This window comes from Oncorhynchus clarkii, chromosome 19 (genome assembly GCF_045791955.1).
Source record: "Oncorhynchus clarkii lewisi isolate Uvic-CL-2024 chromosome 19, UVic_Ocla_1.0, whole genome shotgun sequence".
In the NCBI taxonomy this organism is placed as follows: domain Eukaryota; kingdom Metazoa; phylum Chordata; class Actinopteri; order Salmoniformes; family Salmonidae; genus Oncorhynchus; species Oncorhynchus clarkii.
In genome coordinates this window covers 26,545,185-26,570,790 of record NC_092165.1, presented here as the reverse complement: position 1 = coordinate 26,570,790, position 25,606 = coordinate 26,545,185, and the positions used below count along the sequence as shown (strand labels likewise).

Sequence of the window (25,606 nt, the reverse complement as noted above, 5' to 3'; positions counted from 1 at the left end):
TTTATTCAATAGGAAAGAAAAGTATGCTATATTGACAGTAAATGTCAATAATTCCATATTTATTTTACCAGGTAAATTGACTGAGAACACATTCTCATTTACAGCAACGACCTGGGGAATAGTTACAGAGGAGAGGAGGGGGATGAATGAGCCAATTGTAAACTGGGGATTATTAGGTGACCATGAGGTTTTAGGGCCAGATTGGGAATTTAGCCAGGACACCGGGGTTAACACCCCTACGATAAGTGCCATAGGATCTTTAATGACCTCAGAGAGTCAGGAGACCCGTTTAACATCCCATCTGAAAGACGGCACCCTGCACAGGGTAGTGTCCCCAATCACTGCCCTGGGGCATTGGGATATTTTTTAGACCAGAGGAAAGAGTGCCTCCTACTGGCCCTCCAACACCATCTGATCTCCCATCCAGGGACTGACCAGGACTGACCAGGACCAACCCTGCTTAGCTTCAGAAGCAAGCCAGCAGTGGTATGCAGGGTGGTATGCTCTGGCTTGCTGCTGGCTATTAATCATATTCTTAATGAAGAACATTGGTAAACTCACTGGTTTGAGACCACAAAATCAACAAAATATGCTTAAAATATGGTGATTGAAGAAAAATCTTTTCAGAGATTAAATGATTGTAAAATGTAGTTTCATTATAATTTCTACACACATTATACGTGTTCTTAGTCATTAAAGTTCAGAGTGTTTTTTCATCCCAGCAAAAGAAAACATAAATAAAAAGTCTGACACCTGCGACCCATTCAAAACCTCCCGACCTACCAGCTGAGAATCACTGAGCTAAATGAATCGTTCTCCTTTTCAAGTGTCAAGACTCTTGATGGGATGAAGACTCAGTGGGACCGGTTCGGGACAGAGTTTGAGGCCTTCTCTTCGTGGATCTCTGAGAAAGAGAAAGAGCTGGATGCTTTAAAGAGTTCCACTGCTCCACTTGGACAACAGATCAACACAGTAAAGGTACTGTCAGCAACCTCTGCATTTCATGTATGTTTCAGCACAATTTCCCTAGACGGTATGCACAACATGTTCATTGTTTCGAAGATTTTCCATCTTTGATCCAAATCAGGGACAGATCATTTCAACAGAGCCCTCATAACTTAACTTGAATGACCCCATTCCAACAGTAAAACCTTTGTTATTGATCTGACATTTGAGAAAAGTGCTAATTAATCAACGTTAGCATTTAGTCCCCTAACAATCTTTATCCTCCCCACTCCTCCCAGGCAGTGGGTATTGAGCTGGGGGACAGGGTGGAGGTGTTCTCCCAGCTAGAGGCAGATTCCCAGGCTCTGGCCCAGTTTATCTCCTCTGGGGAGGCAGCCCGCGTCAAGGCCCGGCTCACCCAGATTGGCAGGTACTGATTTGTGGATTTTTTTACCTACCTTGGTTGAATGCACTGACTGTAAACATCTAAATGCGATGTAAATGTGCATTTATCTGGATAAGAGCATCTGCTAAATTACAGAACTGTTAATGCCATTTTTTTAACATAAATATTTGTTTCGTAAGCAGCAGCAGCAGTCCATGGCGGTATAGACTGCTGGCTTAGGTGTAATGGTGTGGGGAATGTTTTCCTGGAACATGTTAAGTCCCTTGAAACCAATTGAGCAACGTTTGAACGCCACACCTTGTACAATCCATTCCCCAAAGGATATAGGGCGGTTCTGAGGGCAAGGGTGGTCCGACCTGGTACTACACTGAGTGTACAAAACAATAGTACAGTCATAAAATTGAGTTGCACCCCTTTTGCTCTCAGAACATTGTCAATTCGTCGGGGCGTGGACTCTACAAGGTGTCGAAAGCGTTCCACAGGGATGCTGGCCCATGTTGACTCCAATGCTTCCCACAGTTGTGCCAAGTTGGCTGGATACCCTTTGGGTGGTGGACTATTCTTGATACACACTGGAAACTGTGAGCATGAAGAAACCCAGCAGCGTTGCAGTTCTTGTCACACTCATACCAGTGCGCCTGACACCTACTACCATACCCCGTTCAAAGGCACTTACATCTTTTGTCTTGCCCATTCACCCTCTGAATGGCACACATACACAATCCATGTCTCAATTGTCTAATGGCTTCAAAATCCTTCTTTAACCTGTCTCCTCCCCTTCATCTACACTGATTGAAGTGGATTTAACAAGTGACATCAATAAGGGATCGTAGCTTTCACCTGGATTTACCTGGTCAGTCTATGTCATGGAAAGAGCAGATGTTGCTAATGTTTTATACACTCAGTGTAGATGGGTATACCTAATATACTGGTCACTGAGTATATTTTGACATCTTGTTCTGGAACCTTTTACAAGCATTTCGCTACACCCGTGATAACATCTGCTAAACACGTGTATGTGACCAATAAAATGTTATTTGATTTGATTTGAACCTGCGTGTTTATCTTCTACGTTTTGCTACAAAAAGTTGCTGAGTATTATCTTTTCATCTTCAGGTACTGGGAGGAGCTGAGAGAGAGTGTAGACCAGTTAAATGGACAGCTACAGGAGAGCTCCTCCACACAGCACCGCTTCCACACTAGCCTTGAAGAGGTACGACTGACAAAAAGAGTCTTGGTTACCCGAGTAACCTCGGGAGAACGAGACATCACTGTTAGAATTACCACTAGCTACCTATATGTCACCTTTAGAATCAATTAAAATATCCCTTAAAAGGATACTTCGGGATTTTGGCATGGAGGCCTTTAATCTACTTCCACAGAGATGAACTCGTGGATACCATTTTTATGTCTCTGTGTCCAGTATGAAAGAAATTAGAGCTAGTTTCGTGAGCCAATGCTAACTAGTGTTAGCGCAATGACTAGTAGTTTATGGGTATCTGCTGACTCTGGGGAAGTAGATAAAGGGCATCATTGCCAAAATCCCGAAGTATCCCTTTAAAGGTGTTGGAGCAGATGATGAATGTCAAAGTCAATGATTGTCTGAATTATTTTAATAAAGGCCCAAACAACTCTTGGTGATCTCCATGAGAAACTGGACCATCCTGTCACCTCCTGTACCTCCTCGTCAGAGACCTACAAAGGACTCCAGAACCACATGGTATGTCTTTCATTCACTCTAGTTTCATCATTACGATATACTGACTGTATCTTACTAACTACTTATTTAATTACTTACTTAGGTTAGTTCATTATCCTAATTTCATGTCAGACATAAGACCACTATTGGCTCCCTCTGCTGTTTCTTCTCCCTGGAGATAGACAGTTTTAGCTTTAAGGTTGTACATTCAGATCATCTCCCTGGCACACTGCCACCTATGAGGTTCTGCCATTTGACTGACAATATTGTCTCGCTGTCTTTTCCCTAGTGTTGTCTTTGTAGCGCTATATATAATATATGGTGTTGTTTTAGTAAAATGTTCTATTTAATTATGTGGTTTTTGCTTTGTATCTCCCAGGATGTGTGCCAGAGCTTGGAGAGGCTGAAGGCAGCCTTCTTGTCCCTGTCTGCTGGGGCACGTAGACTCAGTGACAGGGAGCAGGCTGAGAGGGCCGTGGCAGCTCTACAGATCAGCTATGACCAGAGTCTACGGCAGGCCAAGGACAAACAGAACACACTGGAGAAACTGCTGTCTCTATGGCAAAAGTAGGAAGGCTGGGCTGGAGGGAGAGGGCAGGTTTTCCAGACACAGATTATGCATAGTCCTCAATTAAAGCATCTAAAGAACCTCCATTGAAAGTGCTTTTTAGTCCAATACTAGGCTTAGTATGAATCTGGGAAACTGGGCTTTTAGCTCTGAAACACTAGTTTTTGTACATTTATTAATTAACTTCTTATGGCTTAGATCCCGTTAACGGGGACGATATGACAACAGCCAATGAAAGTGCAGGGCGCCAAATTCAAACAACAGAAATCTCATAATTAAAACTGGACATCGGCGCCGAAAAAGAAGGCTCCAGCCATGGAGCTGGACTGGACGGAGTGCCTGAACTAGGCACCGGCGCAGAAGATGGCTCTGGCCATGGAACAGGACTGGACGCCGTGCCTGGACTGGACATCGGCGCAGAGGAAGGCTCCTGTCATGGAGCGGGACTGGACACCGGACCTGACCTGGACTTCGGTGCAGAGGAAGGTTCCGGCCTTGGAGCTGGACTGGACGCCGTGCCCAGACTGGGCCTCGACGCAGAGGAAGGCTCCGGCCTTGGAGCTGGACTGGATGCCGTGCCTGGACTGGGCCCCGACGCAGAGGATGGCTCCGGCCTTGGAGCTGGATTGGACGCCGTGCCTGGACTGGGCACCGGCGCAGAGGAAGGCTCTGGCCATGGAGCTGGACTGGACACCGTACCCGGACTGGGTACCGAGGCAGAGGGAGGCTCCTGCCATGGAGCAGGACTGGACGCCGTGCCTGGAAGCTCCGGAGCGTTGGCCCTCGCTGTAGGTTCCGGACCGTTGACCCTCGCTGGAGGTTCCGGACCGTGGACCGTCGCAGGAGGTTCCGGACCGTGGACCGTCACAGGAGGTTCCGGACCGTGAACCGTCGCCAGATGCTCTGGACTGGGAACCGTCGCTGGAAGCTCTGGACTGGGCCGAAGCTCTGGACTGGGGACCGTCGCCGGAAGCTCTGGACTGTGAACCTTCGCCGGAAGCCTGGAGCCTGCCGGCTCCACGCACCAGGCTTCCGGCGAGCGCGAGGAGGCCTAGTGCGTGGAGCCGGCACAGGTGGCACCGGACTGGTGACACGCACTTCAGGGCGAGTGCGAGGAGCAGGCACAGGACGTACCGGACTGGGGAGGCGCACTGGATGCCTAGTGCGTGGAGCTGGCACAGGTGGTACCGGACTGGGGAGGTGCACTGGAGGCCTAGTGCGTGGAGCCGGCACAGGTGGTACCGGACTGGGGAGGTGCACTGGAGGCCTAGTGCGTGGAGCCGGCACACATGGTACCGGACAGATGACACGCTCCTCAAGGCGAGTGCGAGAGCTGGCACAGGATGTACTGGGCAGTGGAGGCGTACTGGAGACCTGGTGCGTGGAGCCGGCACAGTTTTTTACAAGACTGCTAGCAAGCTCCTCAGGACAAGTACGGAGAGCTGACTCAGGTGGCAGCAAACTGATGGCGAATGTCGTGCATCATACACCAACACAACAACTCTCTCATTTCTCTCTTCTCCAATTTCTCCATTAACTCACTGACGGTCTCTGACTCGCTCCGTTCACTCTCCTCCAATTTCTCCATCTTCTCCCAGATTGGGTCTGGTTCACTCCTCGGCTCCGCCGACCACCCCGTGTGCCACCCCCCAAGAAATTATTGGGGCTGTTCTTTGGGCTTTTGTTGTGGCCGCGAACCCCGGCGTCGTCGCTGTCTTCCCTTCTCTCCTTGCCTTCTGCTTCCAAGGAAGGCTTTCGTGTCCTCCCATTATTTCCTCCCAAGTCCAGGATATCTTCTCCTCCTTGATCTCCTCCCAAGATACCCAGGATACCTTCTCCTCCTGGCACGCTGCTTGGTCCTGATTTGGTGGGATCTTCTGTCAAGATCGTCAAAATAACATTCGGACCAAGGCGCAGCGTGATATGGGTTCCACATCTTTTTATTAGTGAAACGCAAAAACAATAAAGAGCAAACCACACGTGAAGCTATGGAGTGCTCACAGGCAACTACACATACACAAGATTCCACAAAAAAACAGTGGGGAAATGGCTGCCTAAATATGATCCCCAATCAGAGACAATGCTAAATAGCTGTCTCTGATTGGGAACCATACCAGGCCAACATAGAAATAAAACAACCTAGATTACCCACCCTAGTCACACCCCGACCTAACCAAAATAGAGAATAAAAAGGCTCTCTATCGTCAGGGCGTGACAATCAGTGGCTTGTGGAAGCCAGGAGATGCTCAATGTGTTAATTAATGGTCCATTACCGTGAGACCGACAGTTATTTGTTTGACAATCACCGGCTGACAAAACTTAATGACCGCCACAGCCCTAGTTTGGAATAATACTAGGAAATTGTGAAAATGATGATAATGCACTTATAGTGTAAGCGTTGTTTGAAGAGACTGCTTGAAATGTCATCCTGTTTTGGTGGGATTGAATTTTGGTACATTTGTTAGACCAATAAGAAAGAGTTCCAAACCTCTCTGCCAATAACAGCTAGTTTTCCCCTCCCATCTCAGACCAATCCCAGACAGCCCTAGCAAAATCTTGCTTGGGAAATTGATCTTTGCTAACTAAGAAGCTATTTTTGTTTCTTTTTGAACATTTTAATTTAAAACAATCACGGTAGGGCACTTAATTGTTACCCAGAAATGATTTGATATTGAGACAAAAATGTCTGCATTGGATCTTTAAACTTGGATACTTTGTTTCAGGTATGAGAAGGATCGTTCTAGCTTTGTATCCTGCTTGGAGAGATGTGAGTCTACATCCAAACCTGAGAGCCATTGCCTGCCTGCAGATAAAACAAAGCTACAGAGTGAGCTGCAAGACTTGCAGGTACTGTAAATTCATCCATTTTTTATTTTTGTTCCTGGACTGATCCTGCACATGGTTCCATATGTAATTAGGGCCAGTTTCCGAGACAGATTAAGCCTGAAGATTCTCCATTAAAGGTGTTTATTGGTCCAGAACTAGATTTAATCTCTGTATGGGAAATCATTTTGTTGAAAGGCTTGCTGGAGTAGATTCTCAACAAAAGCTTGTCTTCTGTAGGATTTGCAGTATGAGGTGGTGTCGCTGGAGCCCCTCCATACTGGCCTGGTGACCTTGGGAACATCTCTGTACCCCACTGCTCCAGTGGAGCGGGCAAGGGAGCTTAGAGAGGACCTGGAGCAGCTGAAGAAGAGATGGAGCTCCCAGAATGAACACATCCCTCACAGGTCAGTCAGAAGATGGTGTGTTTGTCGCTCGGTTCAGCAGTAACACATTGATTCAATCAGGCTGCCTCCAAAATGGCACCCTATTCACTATACTATGTAGTGCACTACTGACTACAGACTGTCATTGTTGGCAGATGGATCCTGTACATCTTCCAAATCAAGTCTGTTTTGTCACATCACATTTCCAACATAATTAGGTCTTACTACTACTGCACAGCACACAGTTGATAGATTTGTCTGTTATTTGCATACTGTACAGAATCCAGGAGCTCCAGAGCCACCTGTCCCAGGTGGAGCAGTTTGACCAGGCCCTGCATACGTTTTCTCAGTGGAGTGAGACGCTCCTTTCCAACCTACACTCAGCTTCCCAGGTCAACATCACTGACCTGCAGCCTGCTGTGGCCCAAGTCAAGGTACGAACTACGGTCAACAATGTTTTTTGTTTGTTTGTCTGTTCTACTGTGAGATATCTGTAATAACAGTGTTATATATGACATCTCATCTTCCTACTCCTCTGCATCCTATATGGTCTTCTGTAGGAGACTCTGGCTGCACTTCAGAAGCAGAGCGGTGTGAGGGATAGCCTGGAGCTTCAGACAGAGGGTCTGTGTGCCTTGTGTGATCCCCAAGATGCTCAGCTCCTCCAGGGGAGACAGGGGAGCTGCCTACAGCCCTACCTGGAGGTTCAGCAGCTGGCTGAAGTCCGTCTGGACTGCTTGGAGAAGCTAGAGGCCTTGCTGGAGGTAAGATATAGGCTGAATAGGGGGGCATAGGTCCTACAACATGACCAGACAACATGTTAAGGTAAGCTTTGGCTGGCTAGCTTGCCTTAGTCCTGCATTCTTTCTTGGTCATCATTTCCAAGTACCCAGATGTTGCTGAAACCTGTTTAAGTAAACATTCAATAAGTAGGAATATGGTTAGGTTTAGGGGTAAGGTTAGGGTCAGGGTTAAGGTAAGAGGTAAGGTTTGGGATAGTCATTCAAAAGTTGTTAAATAGAGTGTAAGGGGTTAACATGTTGGAGTTAAAAAACACAGCCTGTCTTATGCCTACAGACCCACGGTGCAGCTGCAGGGGTACTACGAGGCCTGAGGCAAACGGTGGAGAGCGCAGGGAGCTGGGACCGGGGTCGGGTGGAAGAGCTGCAGCGAGAACTGGAGGCCATCGTCCCAGACATCAGCAGACTGGAGAACCTGGCAGCCAGCTTGGACAGCAGCCTCTGTAAAGGTATTTTTATGATTGATTTAATTTCCTATTATTTATTTGATGTACTTGTTCCTCTGAATTGTATTGCTACCCTGCACTTTGTCTTGCTACATTGTACGGCGTGTTATACAAATCAAGTTTTGATTTGATTTGAAGGCCACCTACACGTGGTGAGCAGCACTGCAGAGGGAGGCACCCGGACGTCGTGCCGGGTGCTGGCTGATGGTCTCAGCGGAGAGCTAGACATGGTGAGGAACCTGGTGGGGACCAAGCAAAGTGAGGCAGAGGCTTTGGGAGTGCTGTGGAGCTCCTTCAGGCAGAGGAAGGAGCAGCTGCTGAAGAGTGTGGAGGACATCGAGGAGAAGGCGGACCACCAGAGCCTCAGAGAACCCAGCCCACTTGCCCTGCAGCAGAGGTAGCTACAGTTTAATGCTAGTGTCACAAAGAGCAGAATTCAAACATGAAATTGAACACGTTTAACTTGGAAGACATCATGCATTGATGGCAATGGTTATGCAACTTGATCTCAAGTTAGGTTTTGGGCCATACCCTGCTACTCTCTCTCTCTTCAATACTCTCTAGTGCAGGGATCATCAACTAGATTTAGCCGCGGGTCGTTTTATTTCTTGAGCGGATCGTCATGGGGCCGGAACATAATTAGGAACTTAATTCCTAATTCCTAATAAATTTAGCAAATTGACAAGAATCCCAAACAGACATATTAGTTGACTAAACCATAATCTTTTCAAACCTTGCTTACATTGTATAAGATCACATACAGTAGTATATCCCCTCTATTATGAGTGGGAATAGTTTGGAACAGATTCCCAAAATTAAAATCACTTGGAGCTGATTTGCTTATTTTTTAATTGGAAACTTGGGGGGGCCTAATCAAATCACCCACGGGCCAAATTCAGGAACCCAGTTGGGGAACCCTGCTCTAATGTGTGAGTTGTGAATAGCTGACTGTAAATGAGTCCCTCCTAATTCTCTCATTCTCTGTGGTATCCAGGCTGCGGTTCTTCAACCAGCTGGAGGATGAGCTCCAGTCTCACCAACACGAGGAGCAGTGGCTTAGGGACAAGGGCCAGCAGCTAGCCCAGAGAGATGCAGAGCTGGCTGGGGAGGTTCTCCGAGAAATTAGCCTCCTGGAAACCACCTGGGAAGACACCAAGAGACTCATCACTGACAGGTGTGTAGGTTTCTGTCATCTGCATAACATAACATAGTTTGGTCTTTATTCTATCACAAAGCCTCTAAACTAATCAGGGACATATAATTATCATACCCTTTAAGAATGGCAAAACTTAGCAAAACTGTAGCCCCCCCCCACACACACACACACACAAATTAATCCTATAGTAAGAGTTGTACGGTTGTTGGCAGACAGGAGCAGTGCAGTGTTCTGGTGGAGCTGATGAGAGAGTACCAGAGCTTGAAGACATCCATAACAACCATCACAGAGAACACTGAGGCTGTGGCTGACATTGGTTCTGCTCTGAAGGACCATGAGGAGACCAAGAGAGCGCTGTCTAAGGTTAGGATAATGACATTCATCTCAGTTCTCATATAAACTTGTGTTAAACATTAGTACACTGTTACCAGCTAGTATCTTGTTATTGCTACTATATTGCTACAGTGAACTTCAAAATAAAGGTAATCACTTCAAAATAAAAGTTTGTTGCTCTTCGTTCTCACTGTTTTCCCATTCTTCATCTGTGCAGCATGAAGCAGCGAAGGCGGAGACGTCAGCCAGGCAAAGTGAGCTCGACCAATTTTCCAGTAAAGGGAAGCAGCTGTTGAGTGAGCTGAAGAAGATCTCAGACTGTGAGACCCAGCTACTGAGGAAGGACATGGAGACACTGGTGGACCAGTGGCTCGATGTAAGTCTACATTTCCAGCCTTGCCATGAGGAGTTTAGGTCATCCACTATTGGTGTGTTGTTGCTGTGCTGTATGTTGATTGTTAAATGTTGTTTTTATGCACCTGCATGCCAGCCTACATCATTGCCCCTTGTGGGATATTCAGTATTTTGAATTGAATAAAAAACAAGAGGTACAATAGTGATACAGTCCGTTGGAGTCTTGATTTGACCTTTTTAATCTGACCGTGAGGAGCATAGGTGATCCCCAAATGTTCTCCACAGCACTCTGTTTTGGGACAGTTTCTCAAGTTCCCTCAAGTTCCTTCCATGAGTATTTCAGTTTGTCCATCTCTGTTTGTGCAGGTCCTCTTCAGGTGTTCCTTGGCCTTCCGTGTTTTATTTTGCCTCCACAATTTTGGGAATTTACAGAGGTTGATTTTGTCCCTTTACATTACAGGTGTCGGAGAGGGTTGAAGACAACATTGAACATCTGATCCAGAGCTTGGCGTTATGGGACGATGTACGCCAAATCAGCGAGGAGATCGAGGGATGGACAACCAACTCTGTGATGGAACTCAGTGAGAGCCTGAACAACCTCAACGACAGCCAGCGGATGGAGACCAAACTCTCTGCATTACAGGTATGATGCATTGAGACACACCAGACACAGATACACAGTAAGATGTTCCTTCTACTACCCTTTAAAACGGGAGAATGGTGGAGCTAAAGTTGTCTGCTAAATGATTCTGTCCAATCAGTTTGACTCAATTCATTTTTTCAGATACTGCATCCCAAATCCACTAATCATCCAATCCTTTAATTTCTGCAAATCCCAAATGCTCAAACATATAGATTAAATCACATTTTCCATTTTTTTCCCTTATGTATAGGTGGAGATGGGAAAAAACGAGCACAAGCTTGTAAACCTGCAAGGGAAAGTGTCAGAACTGAAGCATCTCAGCCGTAGCCAGGAAACTCCATCCAAACTACAGGTGTTGCTCATTATAATTTTGAAGCCCAGACTTCAGACATCCATAGCTTTTGAAAATCTTGTTTGAAGTTATGTATGTTGAAGCAAACTTTTGAACTAACTGACACATTGTGAGTTTCCTAAAACCTTTGAAGAACTGAGATTATTTGTAGTCCATTGGTAGGCAATGAATGAACAATAGTGCTACGAACATTTTGGGAAACTCGTGCTCATCTCATCTCATCATATGATTCTGGTCTCCCACTGGAGCAACAACTGGAACAGAGATAATTAAGGGATTAAAGAGCAAGGGACCTAGCGTGGGCCTCATAAGAACTTCATATTTTATGATAACAGGATCAGTGTTCCACAAACTCAACTACAAGCCTTGACAGCATTTGTCTAGAAAAAGTCATGAAGTGCAAATTTATGTTAGATATTAAAACCACAAATGGAGCTCAAATTGAGTAGAGAGAGATTGAGAAGGACATTTTACAAGACCGGCAGCTCTTTCCCAAAAAACAGACCTTGCCCCATACAACTTCAGAAGGGAGCTAAAGATCTTCTGTATGTTTCTATCAGGTGCTGGAAGCAGACTTGAGGAAGAAGATGAGCCAGGTGCAGAAGCTGTGTGAGCAGGCCAGTGGAAACCTCCGGGACTTCAGCTCCCAGAGGAAGCAGCTAGAGGACTACATTACTCAGATGTCTGATTGGCTTAAGAGCATGGAGCGATCCCTGACGAGCTCACCGATTGGCTCTGACCCAGAGGACATCTGCAGAGTCAAGGTGGGTAGATTTTGAATTGAAACAGCTTTTACCTGAGAACTTACTTGACTCAGTCCACTTGACCCTCTTGTGAGCATAGGGAATCACCATGGCTCTCCACTTCACTATTTTCTGTGCAAGGCCTTTACCTCTTTCCAGGAGTTCCTGACTAAGTTATTTTTCTGAATGCTCACACGTGTTATTCTGTATATTATTATTGCTCTAGGTATGGAACTCATATGTGTGTGAATTGCATGACAGGACCTCCAGAAGGACCTTCAGAACCAGCAAGGCAGCATAGATTCTACCAGGGAGAGCCTGAACACTCTGTGTCGGAAGTACCCTTCTGAGGAGCTGGCTGGGCTGGGCAGTGCCCTCACTGACCTCATCAAGAGCTACGAGTTTGTCAACCAGCTCTCCTCCAGGACCCTGGCCTCCCTGCAGCACGGCCTGCAAAAACACTTCAATGGTGAGAAGGACTGAATTGATGGATGGATTGATTGATCTATCGCTATATCTATTCTGCACTACACTACTGTATTCTATTCTGCAATATTCTACAACCATGACGAGGATGATGATAATCACTGTCTCTCTTGTTCTGTAGAACTGGTTCGGGAGTTCCACAGCTGGCTGTCTGGGCAGAGGGAGGTAGTGAAGGAGTGCTCTGACCGATCAGGAGACACTAGCATCGTGGAGCGCAAACTCCAGAAGCTAAAGGTACAGTCCGAACACAACATATAACCCATACAACCCTTAACTATACCATTAATCCTCAGTCTCTTAAAGTAGGTTTCCCCGGACGCAGATTAAGACTAGTCCTGGAGTAAAATGAACATTTTTCCATTGAGTCTGTTTTTTTAAATTCTAGGACTAAACTAAATCTGTGCCCTGGAAACTGGCAGTTGAACAGTTAATTACTTGTGCAAGTGTTGCCCTGTCACATACAGTATAAAGATGTGTCCTCCTATCGTTTAGGGGGCTCTGGAGCGTGTGGAGGAAGGGGAGGTGCGTCTGACTCAGGTGTGTGAGGAAGGAGAGAAGCTCCTTCTCCATCTCCCTAAGGCCAGCGCTGGCCAGGTGCAGCAGCACCTCTCCTCCATCCAGCAGGACTGGGACCGCTTCGTAGAGCAGTGTAGACTCAACCAACAGGCCCTGGAGGACAGCACTGCACAACTAAATGGGTAAGAGATACTTGGGATGGATCTCAATAATATAAAGAGACTTCCTCTCCTTTCCCTCAACTTCACTTATCCAGGCCTATCCAGGTGTTGCTCTGTCCTATATTGTTCTTTCAGTACAGATGGGGCAAAATTCAACTTCTAGAGTTAGAACTATAGAATATTGAGATGCAGCCTTGGAGCCCAGGAGTAGGCCTGAGGGATACAGTCATAGATGTCTATGAGTCTGTGACTGTTAAATGGTGATATATCTCTGTCTGTCAGGTTTGAGGGGCGTCTGAAGAGGCTGAAGCGTTGGCTGGAGCACATGGAGCAGAGGCTGAACACAGAGCTGCCTGAGGAGAAACACAGGGATCCTGAGAAGGCAACACTGGAGAGGGTGGAGGGATACCACCAGGACATGCTCAAAGAAAGGGACTCGTTCGAGCGACTGTGTCAGGAGTCGCAGGCCCTGAACGAAGGTGGACGGGGCGACGGTGGCGAGACGCGGGCGGCTGCGGGGCTGCAGTCTCAGCACCAAGGTCTGCTGCGGAGGGTGAGGGAGAGGCTGCGGAGCTGCCAGATGACCCTACAGGAACAGCAGGCATTTGAGGAGACCCTGCAGAGCACCTGGTCCTGGCTGAACGGTGTACAGGAACGACTGGGGAGCCTCAACAGTACACTGGGGAACAAGGAGAAGCTGGAGAAGAGGCTGGGACTTGTACAGGTCAGACAACATGACAAACTGAAGCTGATGTAGCCATGATAGAGACCTTAATTCAGGGGTTATCATTTTATATTTGTTGGTTACTTTACCCCCCGTTACATTTACCTCAAGTACCTCATGTGCAACTAATCATTAGCCTATGTTCTTATGAGTCCTCCCAAGTACCCCCTTGTGGACAGGCCAGGTACCGCCAGGGGTGCTAATACCCCAGGTTGAGAACCACTACTTTGGGATAACACGAGCCATGGAAGGTCAATGTTTCAATGAGGAAATGGTCGACATGGATGTTGAACAAGTCTTCAGCAAAGCAAATAAAGTTTGCTTTGCTCTTCATGTGTGTTCCAGGACATCCTGCTGATGAAGGGCGAGGGCGAGGTGAAGCTGAACATGGCGGTAGGGAAGGGCGAGCAGGTCCTGAAGCACAACAGTGTGGAGGGACAGGAGGCCATCCGCTCCCAGTTACAGAACCTAAAGGATGCCTGGGCCAACATGCTCATGACCGCCATGAGTTGTCACAGGTACAGTACGCTGCCCGTTTACCCCGGTACAACTACAGTGAATCTCTTGCTGCAGTTTGGAGTAGCACAATACATGATGTTATGTGTATAACAAGCTGCTCACTACCCGTAAGTATGCTCCAATCTTTCACGTCTCTGTGTGTGTTAATCTGTGTGTGTGTGCTTGTGCTTGTTTTCTTGTGTTGACCAACCCAGTCGTCTAGAGTGGACGGTGGCCCTGTGGAGTAGCTACCAGGAGAGTAAGGGTCAGCTGCAGCAGTGGATGGAGTCTGTAGAGCAGGAGGTGAGATTTCGCTGTGCACACTTTTAGAGATTGGGACTATAAGGTTCTATCAGCATTTTTGTCTAAATTGAGTTATTGACATTGCCTTGTTCTCTTCAATGTTGTATACCATATAATACTAAAAATACCCCAATTCATGTTAAGTTCAAAAGAATACAAGATAAAAAATTGCTGACACCATTCAAACCAATGAGGGTTCGGAACATTAAAGCCAATTATCTCAGAATCCTCTTTTAGCAGGTAGAACCTCTCAACTTATCTTTTCTTCCACTGATTTAGCATATATCGGCTATTTTAAATACTTTATTGATTGAGATGTGGTTGTTTTACCTTCCTTACTTGAATGCACTGCATGTAAGTTTCTCAAGATAAGAGCGTCTATTAGGTGACTCAAATGTCAATGTAAATGTAGGTGGTTCTGGCGCTCGCCCAGCAGCCAGGCCTGAAGGAAAAGGCTTCTCTCCTGGAGCGTCTCAGAGCCCTGCAGGCTGACGTGGAGGCTCATACAGCACCACTGGCCAGGCTGACAGAGAAGGCTTCAGAGCTGCATGAGAAGACAGGCGACCAGGCCTTCGGACCAGAGCAGAGAATGGAGCTCAATGCACACTTTGCTGATATCACCGCTGTCGTCAAGGTAATCAAGCCTTGCTCCTAAAGGATGGCAGTTAGATACATGCTTTTCTCCTTTGTGTAATAACTACATCTAATAACTACATAAGTACATTCAGTTCAAGTCTGACGATCTGGGCCTCCCGGGTGGCGCAGTGGTTAAGGGCGCTGTACTGCAGCGCCAGCTGTGCCATCAGAGTCCCTGGGTTCGCGCCCAGGCTCTGTCGTAACCGGCCGCGACCGGGAGGTCCGTGGGGCGACGCACAATTGGCCTAGCGTCGTCCGGGTTAGGGAGGGATTGGTCGGTAGGGTTCTGCTTGTCTCACCAGCGACTCCTGTGGCGGGCCGGGCGCAGTGCGCGCTAGCCAAGGTTGCCAGGTGCACGGTGTAGCCTCCGACACATTGGTGTGGCTGGCTTCCGGGTTGGATGCGCGCTGTGTTAAGAAGCAGTACGGCTGGTATCGGAGGACGCATGACATTCAGCCTTCGTCTCTCCCGAGCCCGTACGGGAGTTGTAGCAATGAGACAAGATAGTAGCTACTACAACAATTGGATACCACGAAATTGGGGAGAAAAAGGGGTAAAATTAAAAAAGAGAAAAAAAAGTCTGACGATCTGTTTGGGTTATTAGCCTCAATTCATCTAGTTTGGTTGTTGTAATCGACTTGCATTGATGTTAATGCATCAAGACAATATCCAGTCTTTGTTCACAGTGTACTCGATGTGTAAATCTGACACAGCCTAACTCAGTCTCTGTCTGCCGTCCACCCCTCAGAGTAAGGTTCACGCCATGGAGAACATAGTGACAGAGCATGAGCACTACCTGGAAGCTGTGAGGGACTTCAATGATTGGCTGACCTCTGCCAGGGAGGAGCTCCAGCGCTGGTCGGATCTGTCAGGAGACTCCACCTCTGTAAAGAGGAAGCTCGCCAAAGTTCGGGTGAGGATGTTCAATCATCACATACAATATAAACACCTTGTTGACACATCATTGACACATCAAAGTAATCATTAGGCACATGCAAAAAAATGTAATAAATGTTACCCTCCCGTAAGGAAAAGTATGTCTCTCTGTCTGCGCCAAGCCTCTATAGGACATCCTAGTGACGGATGGAGAGTCGTTGGCAGGAACAGTAACAGTTGAATGTTTCCTGTTCAAATGTTCCATGTTCCAATCCAGGAGCTGATAGACTCCAGGCAGTGTGGCCGAGAGCGTCTCAGCCGGGTGCAGCGTTGTGGGGCTGCAGCGAGGGACCACACGGGCTCCGGGGGCTTCGAGGCTGTGGAGAGGGAGGAGGCAGCCCTGCTGTCTGCCTGGGAGCACTGGGAGCGTGGGGCACTGCAGACCAGGGCAGGCCTGGAGACTGCGCTCTCTCAGATCGCCAGCTCAGAACAGGAGTTTAACTGCTTGGCTGCTCAGCTGGAGCAGAACCTGCAGGAGTTTAGCAGTCAGCTGCAGGAGTGGAGAGACAGACTCTCTCAGACCGAGGGGAAAAACTGCGGGGAGGAGGCCGTGCAGGGCTGGCAGATTGCAAAAGTAAGGCTCCTTTGCGGTTATTCTTATATATATATATATATATATATACATATATATATATATATATATATATATATATATATATACTTTTTTTTTTCAAGTATTGATGCAATGCCAAAGTGGAATGCAACAGTAAAGGAAGGATCCGTTATAGTTATGATGAGTGTTGACTTTTCAAAGTGAAAATTAAATGCCCAAAATCGCCATATACTCAGGCATCCACAATCCTCCGTTCCCTCTCCTCTAAAGCATCTTCTCATTTTGTGTGTGTGCCACCCAGGACACTCTGGATGGCCTGGTTAAAGTGGAGCCCATGTCAGACAGTCTGAAGTCCCAGCTCAACGACCTATGGCGGTTCTCAAGGGACCTGGGCACTCAGTCAGAGAGAGTGTCCTCCCTCATCAAGGAGTACAACAGGTGAGTCAGTCAGCAGCAGGATGGAGGATTCCTACTATACTCAAACTTTCACGCAAACCATTCACTGATGTCAATGGGAGACTTGCACAGAAAGTTACGCGTGCAGAATCAGATCTCAAGTCAGAATACCGCCCTGTAGGTGCTGTGTAAAAGTAATTGGTCCTGGTCTGGTATCTGGTCCTCTCTTCTCCCTCCTAGTCTGAGTCTGCAGGCCTCCAGAGAATGCCAGAGCAAAGAGAAGCTTCTGGAGCAGCGGTTCCGTGCCACTTTCCGAGAGTTCCAGCAGTGGCTGGTTAACGCCAAGATCATCACAGCCAAGTGCTTTGACGTGCCTCAGAACCTCAGCGAGGCCTCCTCCAGCCTGCAGAAGATACAGGTACACTAAGGGCCAGTTTTCCTAGACTCAAAATCAATCCTAGTCCATCAGTTCCCACTCTCCCTCTCTCTCTCTCTCCCTACCACACCTGCTGTCTAGACCTCTGAATGCTAAGCTATGAAAGCGAACTGACATTTACTCCTAAATGTGCTGACCTGTTGCACCCTCTATAACCACTATGATTATTATTTGAGCCTGCTGGTCATCTATGAACGTTTGAACATCTTGAAGAACGATCTGGCCTTAATTGCCATGAACTCTTATAATCTCCACCGGGCACAGTCAGAAAGAGGACTGGCCACCCTTCAGGGCCTGGTTCCTCTCTAGGTTCCTTCCTAGGTTCCTGCCTTTCTAGGGAGTTTTTTCTAGCCACCGTACGTACGTCTACATCTGCATTGCTCTTTGGGAGTTTAGGCTGGGTTTCTGTATAAGCACTTTGTGACTTCTACTGATGTAAAAAGGGCTTTATAAATACATTTTACATTTGATTGATTGAGTTCTTCAATGGATATTCTCCAATAAAAGCACTTCTTATCTTTGTTCAGGAAACCTTTTGTCCTTGAACATATTTGTTCAAGGACAAAAGTTTTAAAGTATGCTTCTCATCTCTTGACTTCTGTCTCCACCCCAAAGGAGTTCCTGAGTGACAGGGAACAGGGCCACTCCAAGCTGAATGCTGTGGTGCTAAGTGGTGAGCTGGTGGTCAGTATTGCTGCCAAAGACCGAGTGGACGCTGTCCGGGCCAAGATTAGCAGTGCCAGAGAGGACTGGAAGACTCTGATGTCCAACCTGCACCAGAGGGAGACTGCATTACAGGTAATCAATCTATGTACAGTACAGCGTGTGAATCCTTTCTGGTGATAATGTGTAATCTATTCACTTTGTTTAAAAATTACAAAATTCTATGCTTCAGAACCTCCAGTCTCAGATGAAGGACTTTGAGGCGAGTGCGGAGCCCCTTCAGGAGTGGCTGCACGGGACAGAGGTTGCTGTACAGGAGAGCAGCACACGACTCCACGACCTCACAGCTAAAAAGCAGGAGTTGCACAAGCTGCAGGTATACGTGGCTCTCAGCCTGTGTCATTATGTCACTTCGTATCACCATAATTGTTCCCATCATCCCACCATCCACCCGGCCTTCCCAGGCACCAGCCTTGCCAGGCACCAGCGCGGCCGTTACAGAAGCCCACCTTTTCAGCTCTGTCAATCATAGTCACTGATGGAGTTCCCGCATTGCATTGTCAAAGCTTATCATAACTGCTAACTGCTCATCTCTGCCCTGCCATCTACTCAATCTATTTTCAAATGCTTCTGCTGTATGTGTGTTCAGTGCAGAGTAAAGAATAACTGTTTACAGAGTTGACACTTGACATCCCTGTTCAAATGCTTGCATCAAACATCTTTGTCTGCTGTGTTTTCTAGCCTTCTTTGGATTTCCATTTCATGACAGTATTTCATGGTCATTGACCAAGTCATCTTCTTCCATGTCTGGTCTCTAAGTGTCTATGTTAACTTAGCTAACTGTCTGTGTGTTGGCTTGCATGCCTCTGCCTCGGTGATGACCTGCTTGTGCCCTTGCAGTCTGTGCTCGAGGAGTTAGCCTCTCAAGAGGTTCAGCTGATCAGGCTCAAAGAGAAGGCCCAGCAGCTGTGGGACGGACACGCGGCCGGAAAGGGCTTTGTCCACCGTGTCTCACAACTCTCTGCACAGTACCTAGCTCTAACCAACATGACCAAGGTAACTAATGTCTGCCTGCCTGCCAGCCTGTTCACCTGCAAGAGGGCAGGGAGGAGGCACTAGGCTGTGTTTGTCTGGAGCTTACCACTCCGGTTCAAATTGCGTAGATAATCAATGAATTTACAATCTTATAGTTGTAGAATGAAACATTGTATCATTGTAAACGTAATTATGCTTGATGCTATTTCGTTTTGAGGTAATGCTGAATTGCTAACACTTTAATACTGCTAATACTGAATTTCAATTTTTGCTGGCAAAATTACTACTGCTGTTATTTTCTTCCATACTGGATTGTAGCCCGTTGTCATTTGCATACACAAACCCCAGGTTCGCTTTACGTTGAATTTGTCATGGGTGTGCACATGAATGAACACACAGAGGCTGACCTGTGTGCTGTGCTGTGTGATCCCACAGGAGAAGGCTTCCCGTATCGACCGGATCGTCACCGAGCACCAGCTGTTCTCCCAGGGGCTGAAGGAGCTGCAGAACTGGGTGGCCGACACCAGCCACATGCTGCAGACCTACTGCACCCCCACAGCAGACAAGAACGTCCTGGACAGCAGGGTGATCAAGCTGGAGGTACAGTGCGACCACCTCTGACCTACACCAAGCTACACTAAGATAAACTAAGCTAAACTTAACTAAGTAAACTATACTATGCTAAGATAAACTGAATTAAACAAAGCTAAGATAAGCTAAACTAGATCAAATAAAATAAATTAAACAAAGCTAAACTAAAATAGAATCAGACTTGGATTACAGAGTAGAAGCTGTTGTAAATCTCCAGTATGTAACAGGTAGCTAAGTTAGCATTGCTCCTGCCTTCGTGAGACCTCACTATGTTATACATGGACTGACCCTTAATGTCATTCTCCCAGGCTTTGCTGACAGCACGCCAGGAGAAGGAGATCCAGCTGAAGATGCTGGTCACCAGGGGAGAGTCTGTCCAGAGGAACACCTCAGTAGAGGGAGTACCAGTAGTCTGCAAGCACATCCAGGAACTCAAGGACTCCTGGGATGCCCTGCTTTCCGCCTCCATCCATTGCAAAAGGTATAGCTTTTTCTTTCTTGTGTACTGCCTTAGTAGAATACTTACTGGGTTATGATAACATCTGACCAAATGTAATGTTTTGTTTTATTTTTAACATTTGGGTAGTGTACAAGTAACTTTAGTGACGATTAGCTGATATATTTATGTTTACTACACTCTATTCCCCTCACAGTCAGTTGGAGGGAGCCCTTTCCCAGTGGACCAGCTACCAGGAGGATGTGCTTCAGTTTGTGGGCTGGGTGGAGCATGTTGAGGAGAGCCTGGACACAACAGACAAACAGTTCTCCGAGATGAGAGACAAAACTGCCAACCTGGGTAAAGCCAAGGTACCCACCGTCGTCTATACTACTCATTATTATTGACAGTTGATGGGAAATGGGATTTCAAATAATAACAGTAAAAGAGGGACTCATGTCTGATGCCAGTGCAAATAATAATGGTAAAAAAGACATGTCATGTGCCTCTGTCTTATAAAAACATTTGGGTAATGTGACCTTGGTAATGATTGGTCACAAAGTGCTTCTCAAACATCTTTAGTTTTATCAAGAGGTAGGACCTGTCACGTTCTGACCTTAGTTCCTTTGTTTTTGTCTTTGTTTTAGTATGGTCAGGGCGTGAGTTGGGGTGGGCAGTCTATGTTTGTTTTTCTATGTTGGTTTTTGAGTTCGGCCTAGTATGGTTCTCAATCAGAGGCGGCTGTCAATTGTTGTCCCTGATTGAGAATCATACTTAGGTAGCATGGGTGTTACGGTGCGTGAATGAGGACCCAAAAGCGAATTAACTTAAACAGAGCTTCTTTAATTACCAAACATAGGTAGGCTCAGACGGACCGGCAGATTCCGACAGGACAAGACAAGGTTACAGCAAACATGACGACAGTCTGGTTCAGGCATGAAACACAACAAACAAGAATCCGACAAGGACAGGAACAAAAACAGAGAGAGATATAGGGACCTAATCAGAGGGAAAAAGGGAACAGGTGGGAAACGGGGTGACGAGGTGGTTAGGAGGAGACAAGGCACAGCTGGGGGAAAGAGGGGGAGAAAAGGTAACCTAACAACGACCAGCAGAGGGAGACAGGGTGAAGGGAAAGGACAGAGACAAGACACAACATGACAGTACATGACAGTACCCCCCCACTCACCGAGCGCCTCCTGGCGCACTCGAGGAGGAAACCTGGCGGCAACGGAGGAAATCCTCGATCAGCGCACGGTCCAGCACGTCCCGAGAGGGAACCCAACTCCTCTCCTCAGGACCGTACCCCTCCCAATCTACGAGGTACTGGTGACCACGGCCCCGAGGACGCATGTCCAAAATTCTACGGACCCTGTAGATGGGTGCGCCCTCGACAAGGATGGGGGGGGGGGGGGGGGAAGACGAGCGGGGGCGCGAAGGACGGGCTTGATGCAGGAGACATGGAAGACCGGGTGGACGCGACGAAGGTATCGCGGAAGAAGAAGTCGAACTGCGACAGGATTAATGACCCGAGAAATACGGAACGGACCAATGAACCGCGGGGTCAACTTGCGAGAAGCCGTCTTAAGGGGAAGGTTCTGAGTGGAGAGCCAAACTCTCTGACCGCGACAATATCTAGGACTCTTAGTTCTACGCTTATTAGCAGCCCTCACAGTCTGCGTCCTATAACGGCAAAGTGCAGACCTGACCCTCTTCCAGGTGCGCTCGCAACGTTGGACAAAAGCCTGAGCGGAGGGGACGCTGGACTCGGCGAACTGAGATGAGAACAGCGGAGGCTGGTACCCGAGGCTACTCTGAAAAGGAGATAGCCCGGTCGCAGACGAAGGAAGCGAGTTGTGGGCGTATTCTGCCCAGGGGAGCTGTTCTGACCAAGACGCAGGGTTGCGAAAAGAAAGACTGCGTAAGATGCGACCAATAGTCTGATTGGCCCGTTCTGCTTGACCGTTAGACTGGGGGTGAAAGCCGGAAGAGAGACTGACGGAAGCCCCAATCAAACGGCAAAACTCCCTCCAAAATTGAGACGTGAATTGCGGACCTCTGTCCGAAACGACGTCTGACGGAAGGCCATGAATTCTGAAAACATTCTCGATGATGATTTGTGCCGTCTCTTTAGCAGAAGGAAGCTTAGCAAGGGGAATGAAATGAGCCGCCTTAGAGAACCTATCGACAACCGTAAGAATAACAGTCTTCCCCGCTGACGAAGGCAGTCCGGTGACAAAATCTAAGGCGATGTGAGACCACGGTCGAGAGGGAATAGGAAGCGGCCTGAGACGGCCGGCAGGAGGAGAGTTACCGGACTTAGTCTGCGCGCAGACCGAACAAGCAGCCACGAAACGACGCGTGTCATGCTCCCGGGTGGGCCACCAAAAACGCTGGCGAATGGAAGCAAGCGTACCCCGAACGCCAGGGTGGCCGGCTAACTTGGCAGAGTGAGCCCACTGAAGAACGGCCAGACGAGTAGGAACGGGGACGAAAAGAAGGTTCCTAGGACAAGCGCGCGGCGACGGAGTGTGAGTGAGCACTTGTTTTACCTGCCTCTCAATTCCCCAGACAGTCAACCCGACAACACGCCCCTCAGGGAGAATCCCCTCGGGGTCAGTGGAGGCTACTGAAGAACTGAAGAGACGAGACAAAGCATCAGGCTTGGTGTTCTTAGAGCCCGGACGATAAGAAATCACGAACTCGAAACGAGCGAAAAACAGCGCCCAACGCGCCTGACGCGCATTAAGTCGTTTGGCAGAACGGATGTACTCAAGGTTCCTATGGTCAGTCCAAACGACAAAAGGAACGGTCGCCCCCTCCAACCACTGTCGCCATTCGCCTAGGGCTAACCGGATGGCGAGCAGTTCGCGGTTACCCACATCATAGTTACGTTCCGACGGCGACAGGCGATGAGAAAAATACGCGCATGGGTGGACCTTGTCGTCAGAGAGGGAGCGCTGAGAAAGAATGGCTCCCACGCCCACCTCTGACGCGTCAACCTCGACAACGAACTGTCTAGAGACGTCAGGTGTAACAAGGATAGGAGCGGATGTAAAACGATTCTTGAGGAGATCAAAAGCTCCCTGGGCGGAAACGGACCACTCAAAGCACGTCTTGACAGAAGTAAGGGCTGTGAGAGGAGCTGCCACCTGACCGAAATTACGGATGAAACGACGATAGAAGTTCGCGAAGCCGAGAAAGCGCTGCAGCTCGACGCGTGACTTAGGGACGGGCCAATCAATGACAGCTTGGACTTTAGCGGGATCCATCTTAATGCCTTCAGCGGAAATAACAGAACCGAGAAATGTGACGGAGGAGGCATGAAAAGTGCACTTCTCAGCCTTCACAAAAAGACAATTCTCTAAAAGGCGCTGGAGGACACGTTGAACGTGCTGAACATGAATCTGGAGTGACGGTGAAAAAATCAGGATATCGTCAAGGTAAACGAAAACAAAGATGTTCAGCATGTCTCTCTGGACATCATTGACTAACGCCTGAAAGACAGCTGGAGCGTTAGCGAGGCCGAAAGGAAGAACCCGGTATTCAAAGTGCCCTAACGGAGTGTTAAACGCCGTCTTCCACTCGTCCCCCTCCCTGATGCGCACGAGATGGTAAGCGTTACGAAGGTCCAACTTAGTGAAAAACCTGGCTCCCTGCAGGATCTCGAAGGCTGAAGACATAAGAGGAAGCGGATAACGATTCTTCACTGTTATGTCATTCAGCCCTCGATAATCTATGCAGGGACGCAGAGACCCGTCCTTCTTCTTGACAAAAAAAAAACCCGCTCCGGCGGGAGAGGAGGAGGGGACTATGGTACCGGCGTCAAGAGCTACAGACAAATAATCTTCGAGAGCCTTACGTTCGGGAGCCGACAGAGAGTATAGTCTACCCCGGGGGGGGGTGGTTCCCGGAAGGAGATCAATACTACAATCATACGACCGGTGTGGAGGAAGAGAGGTGGCCCTGGACCGACTGAACACCGTGCGCAGATCGTGATATTCCTCCGGCACCCCTGTCAAATCACCAGGCTCCTCCTGTGAAGAAGAGACAGAGGAAACAGGAGGGATAGCAGACATTAAACATTTCACATGACAAGAGACGTTCCAGGAGAGGATAGAATTACTAGACCAATTAATGGAAGGATTATGACAAACTAGCCAGGGATGGCCCAAAACAACAGGTGTAAAAGGTGAACGAAAAATTAAAAAAGAAATGGTTTCACTATGATTACCAGAAACAGTGAGGGTTAAAGGTAGCGTCTCACGCTGAATCCTGGGGAGAGGACTACCATCCAGGGCGAACAAGGCCGTGGGCTCCTTTAACTGTCTGAGAGGAATGTCATGTTCCCGAGCCCAGGTCTCGTCCATAAAACAGCCCTCCGCCCCAGAGTCTATTAAGGCACTGCAGGAAGCTGACGAACCGGTCCAGCGTAGATGGACCGACAAGGTAGTGCAGGATCTTGAAGGAGAGACAGGAGTAGTAGCGCTCACCAGTAGCCCTCCGCTTACTGACGAGCTCTGGCCTTTTACTGGACATGAAGTGACAAAATGACCAGCGGAACCGCAATAGAGACAGAGGCGGTTGGTGATTCTCCGTTCCCTCTCCTTAGTCGAGATGCGGATACCTCCCAGCTGCATGGGCTCAGCACCCGAGCCGGCAGAGGAAGATGGTAGTGATGCGGAGAGGGGGGCGACGGAGAGCGCGAGCTCCTTTCCACGAGCTCGGTGACGAAGATCAACCCGTCGCTCAATGCGAATAGCGAGTTCAATCAAGGAATCCACGCTGGAAGGAACCTCCCGGGAGAGAATCTCATCCTTTACCTCTGCGCGGAGACCCTCCAGAAGACGAGCGAGCAAGGCCGGCTCGTTCCAGCCACTGGAGACAGCAAGAGTGCGAAACTCAATAGAGTAGTCTGTTATGGATCGATTGCCTTGACATAGGGAAGACAGGGCCCTGGAAGCCTCCTCCCCAAAAACAGATCGATCAAAAACCCGTATCATCTCCTCCTTAAAGTCCTGATACTGGTTAGTACACTCAGCCCTTGCCTCCCAGATTGCCGTGCCCCACTCACGAGCCCGTCCAATAAGGAGAGATATGACGTAGGCGACACGAGCAGTGCTCCTGGAGTAAGTGTTGGGCTGGAGAGAAAACACAATATCACACTGGGTGAGGAACGAGCGGCATTCAGTGGGCTCCCCAGAGTAACACGGCGGGTTATTGATTCTGGGCTCCGGAGATTCGAAAGCCCTGGAAGTGGCCGGTGGATCGAGGCGGAGATGGTGAACCTGTTCTGTGAGGTTGGAGACTTGGGTGGCCAGGGTCTCAACGGCATGTCGAGCAGCAGACACTTCCTGCTCGTGTCTGCCTAGCATCGCTCCCTGGATCCCGACGGCTGAGTGGAGAGGATCCGAAGTCGCTGGGTCCATTCTTGGTCGGATTCTTCTGTTACGGTGCGTGAATGAGGACCCAAAAGCGAATTAACTTAAACAGAGCTTCTTTAATTACCAAACATAGGTAGGCTCAGACGGACCGGCAGATTCCGACAGGACAAGACAAGGTTACAGCAAACATGACGACAG

At 48.2% G+C, this 25,606-nt stretch overlaps 1 protein-coding gene across 1 annotated transcript in view; it reads left to right on the top strand.

Moving 5' to 3' along the window:
• LOC139374983 (nesprin-1-like) overlaps positions 1–25,606 on the top strand; it is a 141,092-nt gene that overhangs the window by 32,680 nt on the left and 82,806 nt on the right. The window contains exons 31-64 of the mRNA XM_071116288.1: positions 828–978; positions 1,245–1,375; positions 2,468–2,564; positions 2,973–3,071; positions 3,430–3,617; positions 6,342–6,465; positions 6,682–6,848; positions 7,108–7,261; positions 7,388–7,591; positions 7,905–8,076; positions 8,212–8,470; positions 9,068–9,247; positions 9,442–9,592; positions 9,780–9,938; positions 10,377–10,559; positions 10,810–10,911; positions 11,472–11,675; positions 11,916–12,123; positions 12,262–12,374; positions 12,633–12,838; positions 13,100–13,541; positions 13,887–14,059; positions 14,255–14,342; positions 14,755–14,976; positions 15,727–15,891; positions 16,132–16,488; positions 16,769–16,905; positions 17,104–17,281; positions 17,915–18,097; positions 18,195–18,338; positions 18,863–19,018; positions 19,433–19,597; positions 19,897–20,069; positions 20,242–20,395. Of these exons, the coding sequence (XP_070972389.1) occupies positions 828–978; positions 1,245–1,375; positions 2,468–2,564; positions 2,973–3,071; positions 3,430–3,617; positions 6,342–6,465; positions 6,682–6,848; positions 7,108–7,261; positions 7,388–7,591; positions 7,905–8,076; positions 8,212–8,470; positions 9,068–9,247; positions 9,442–9,592; positions 9,780–9,938; positions 10,377–10,559; positions 10,810–10,911; positions 11,472–11,675; positions 11,916–12,123; positions 12,262–12,374; positions 12,633–12,838; positions 13,100–13,541; positions 13,887–14,059; positions 14,255–14,342; positions 14,755–14,976; positions 15,727–15,891; positions 16,132–16,488; positions 16,769–16,905; positions 17,104–17,281; positions 17,915–18,097; positions 18,195–18,338; positions 18,863–19,018; positions 19,433–19,597; positions 19,897–20,069; positions 20,242–20,395 (5,989 nt within the window). The remainder of the gene's footprint in view (positions 1–827; positions 979–1,244; positions 1,376–2,467; positions 2,565–2,972; positions 3,072–3,429; positions 3,618–6,341; positions 6,466–6,681; positions 6,849–7,107; positions 7,262–7,387; positions 7,592–7,904; positions 8,077–8,211; positions 8,471–9,067; positions 9,248–9,441; positions 9,593–9,779; positions 9,939–10,376; positions 10,560–10,809; positions 10,912–11,471; positions 11,676–11,915; positions 12,124–12,261; positions 12,375–12,632; positions 12,839–13,099; positions 13,542–13,886; positions 14,060–14,254; positions 14,343–14,754; positions 14,977–15,726; positions 15,892–16,131; positions 16,489–16,768; positions 16,906–17,103; positions 17,282–17,914; positions 18,098–18,194; positions 18,339–18,862; positions 19,019–19,432; positions 19,598–19,896; positions 20,070–20,241; positions 20,396–25,606) is intronic.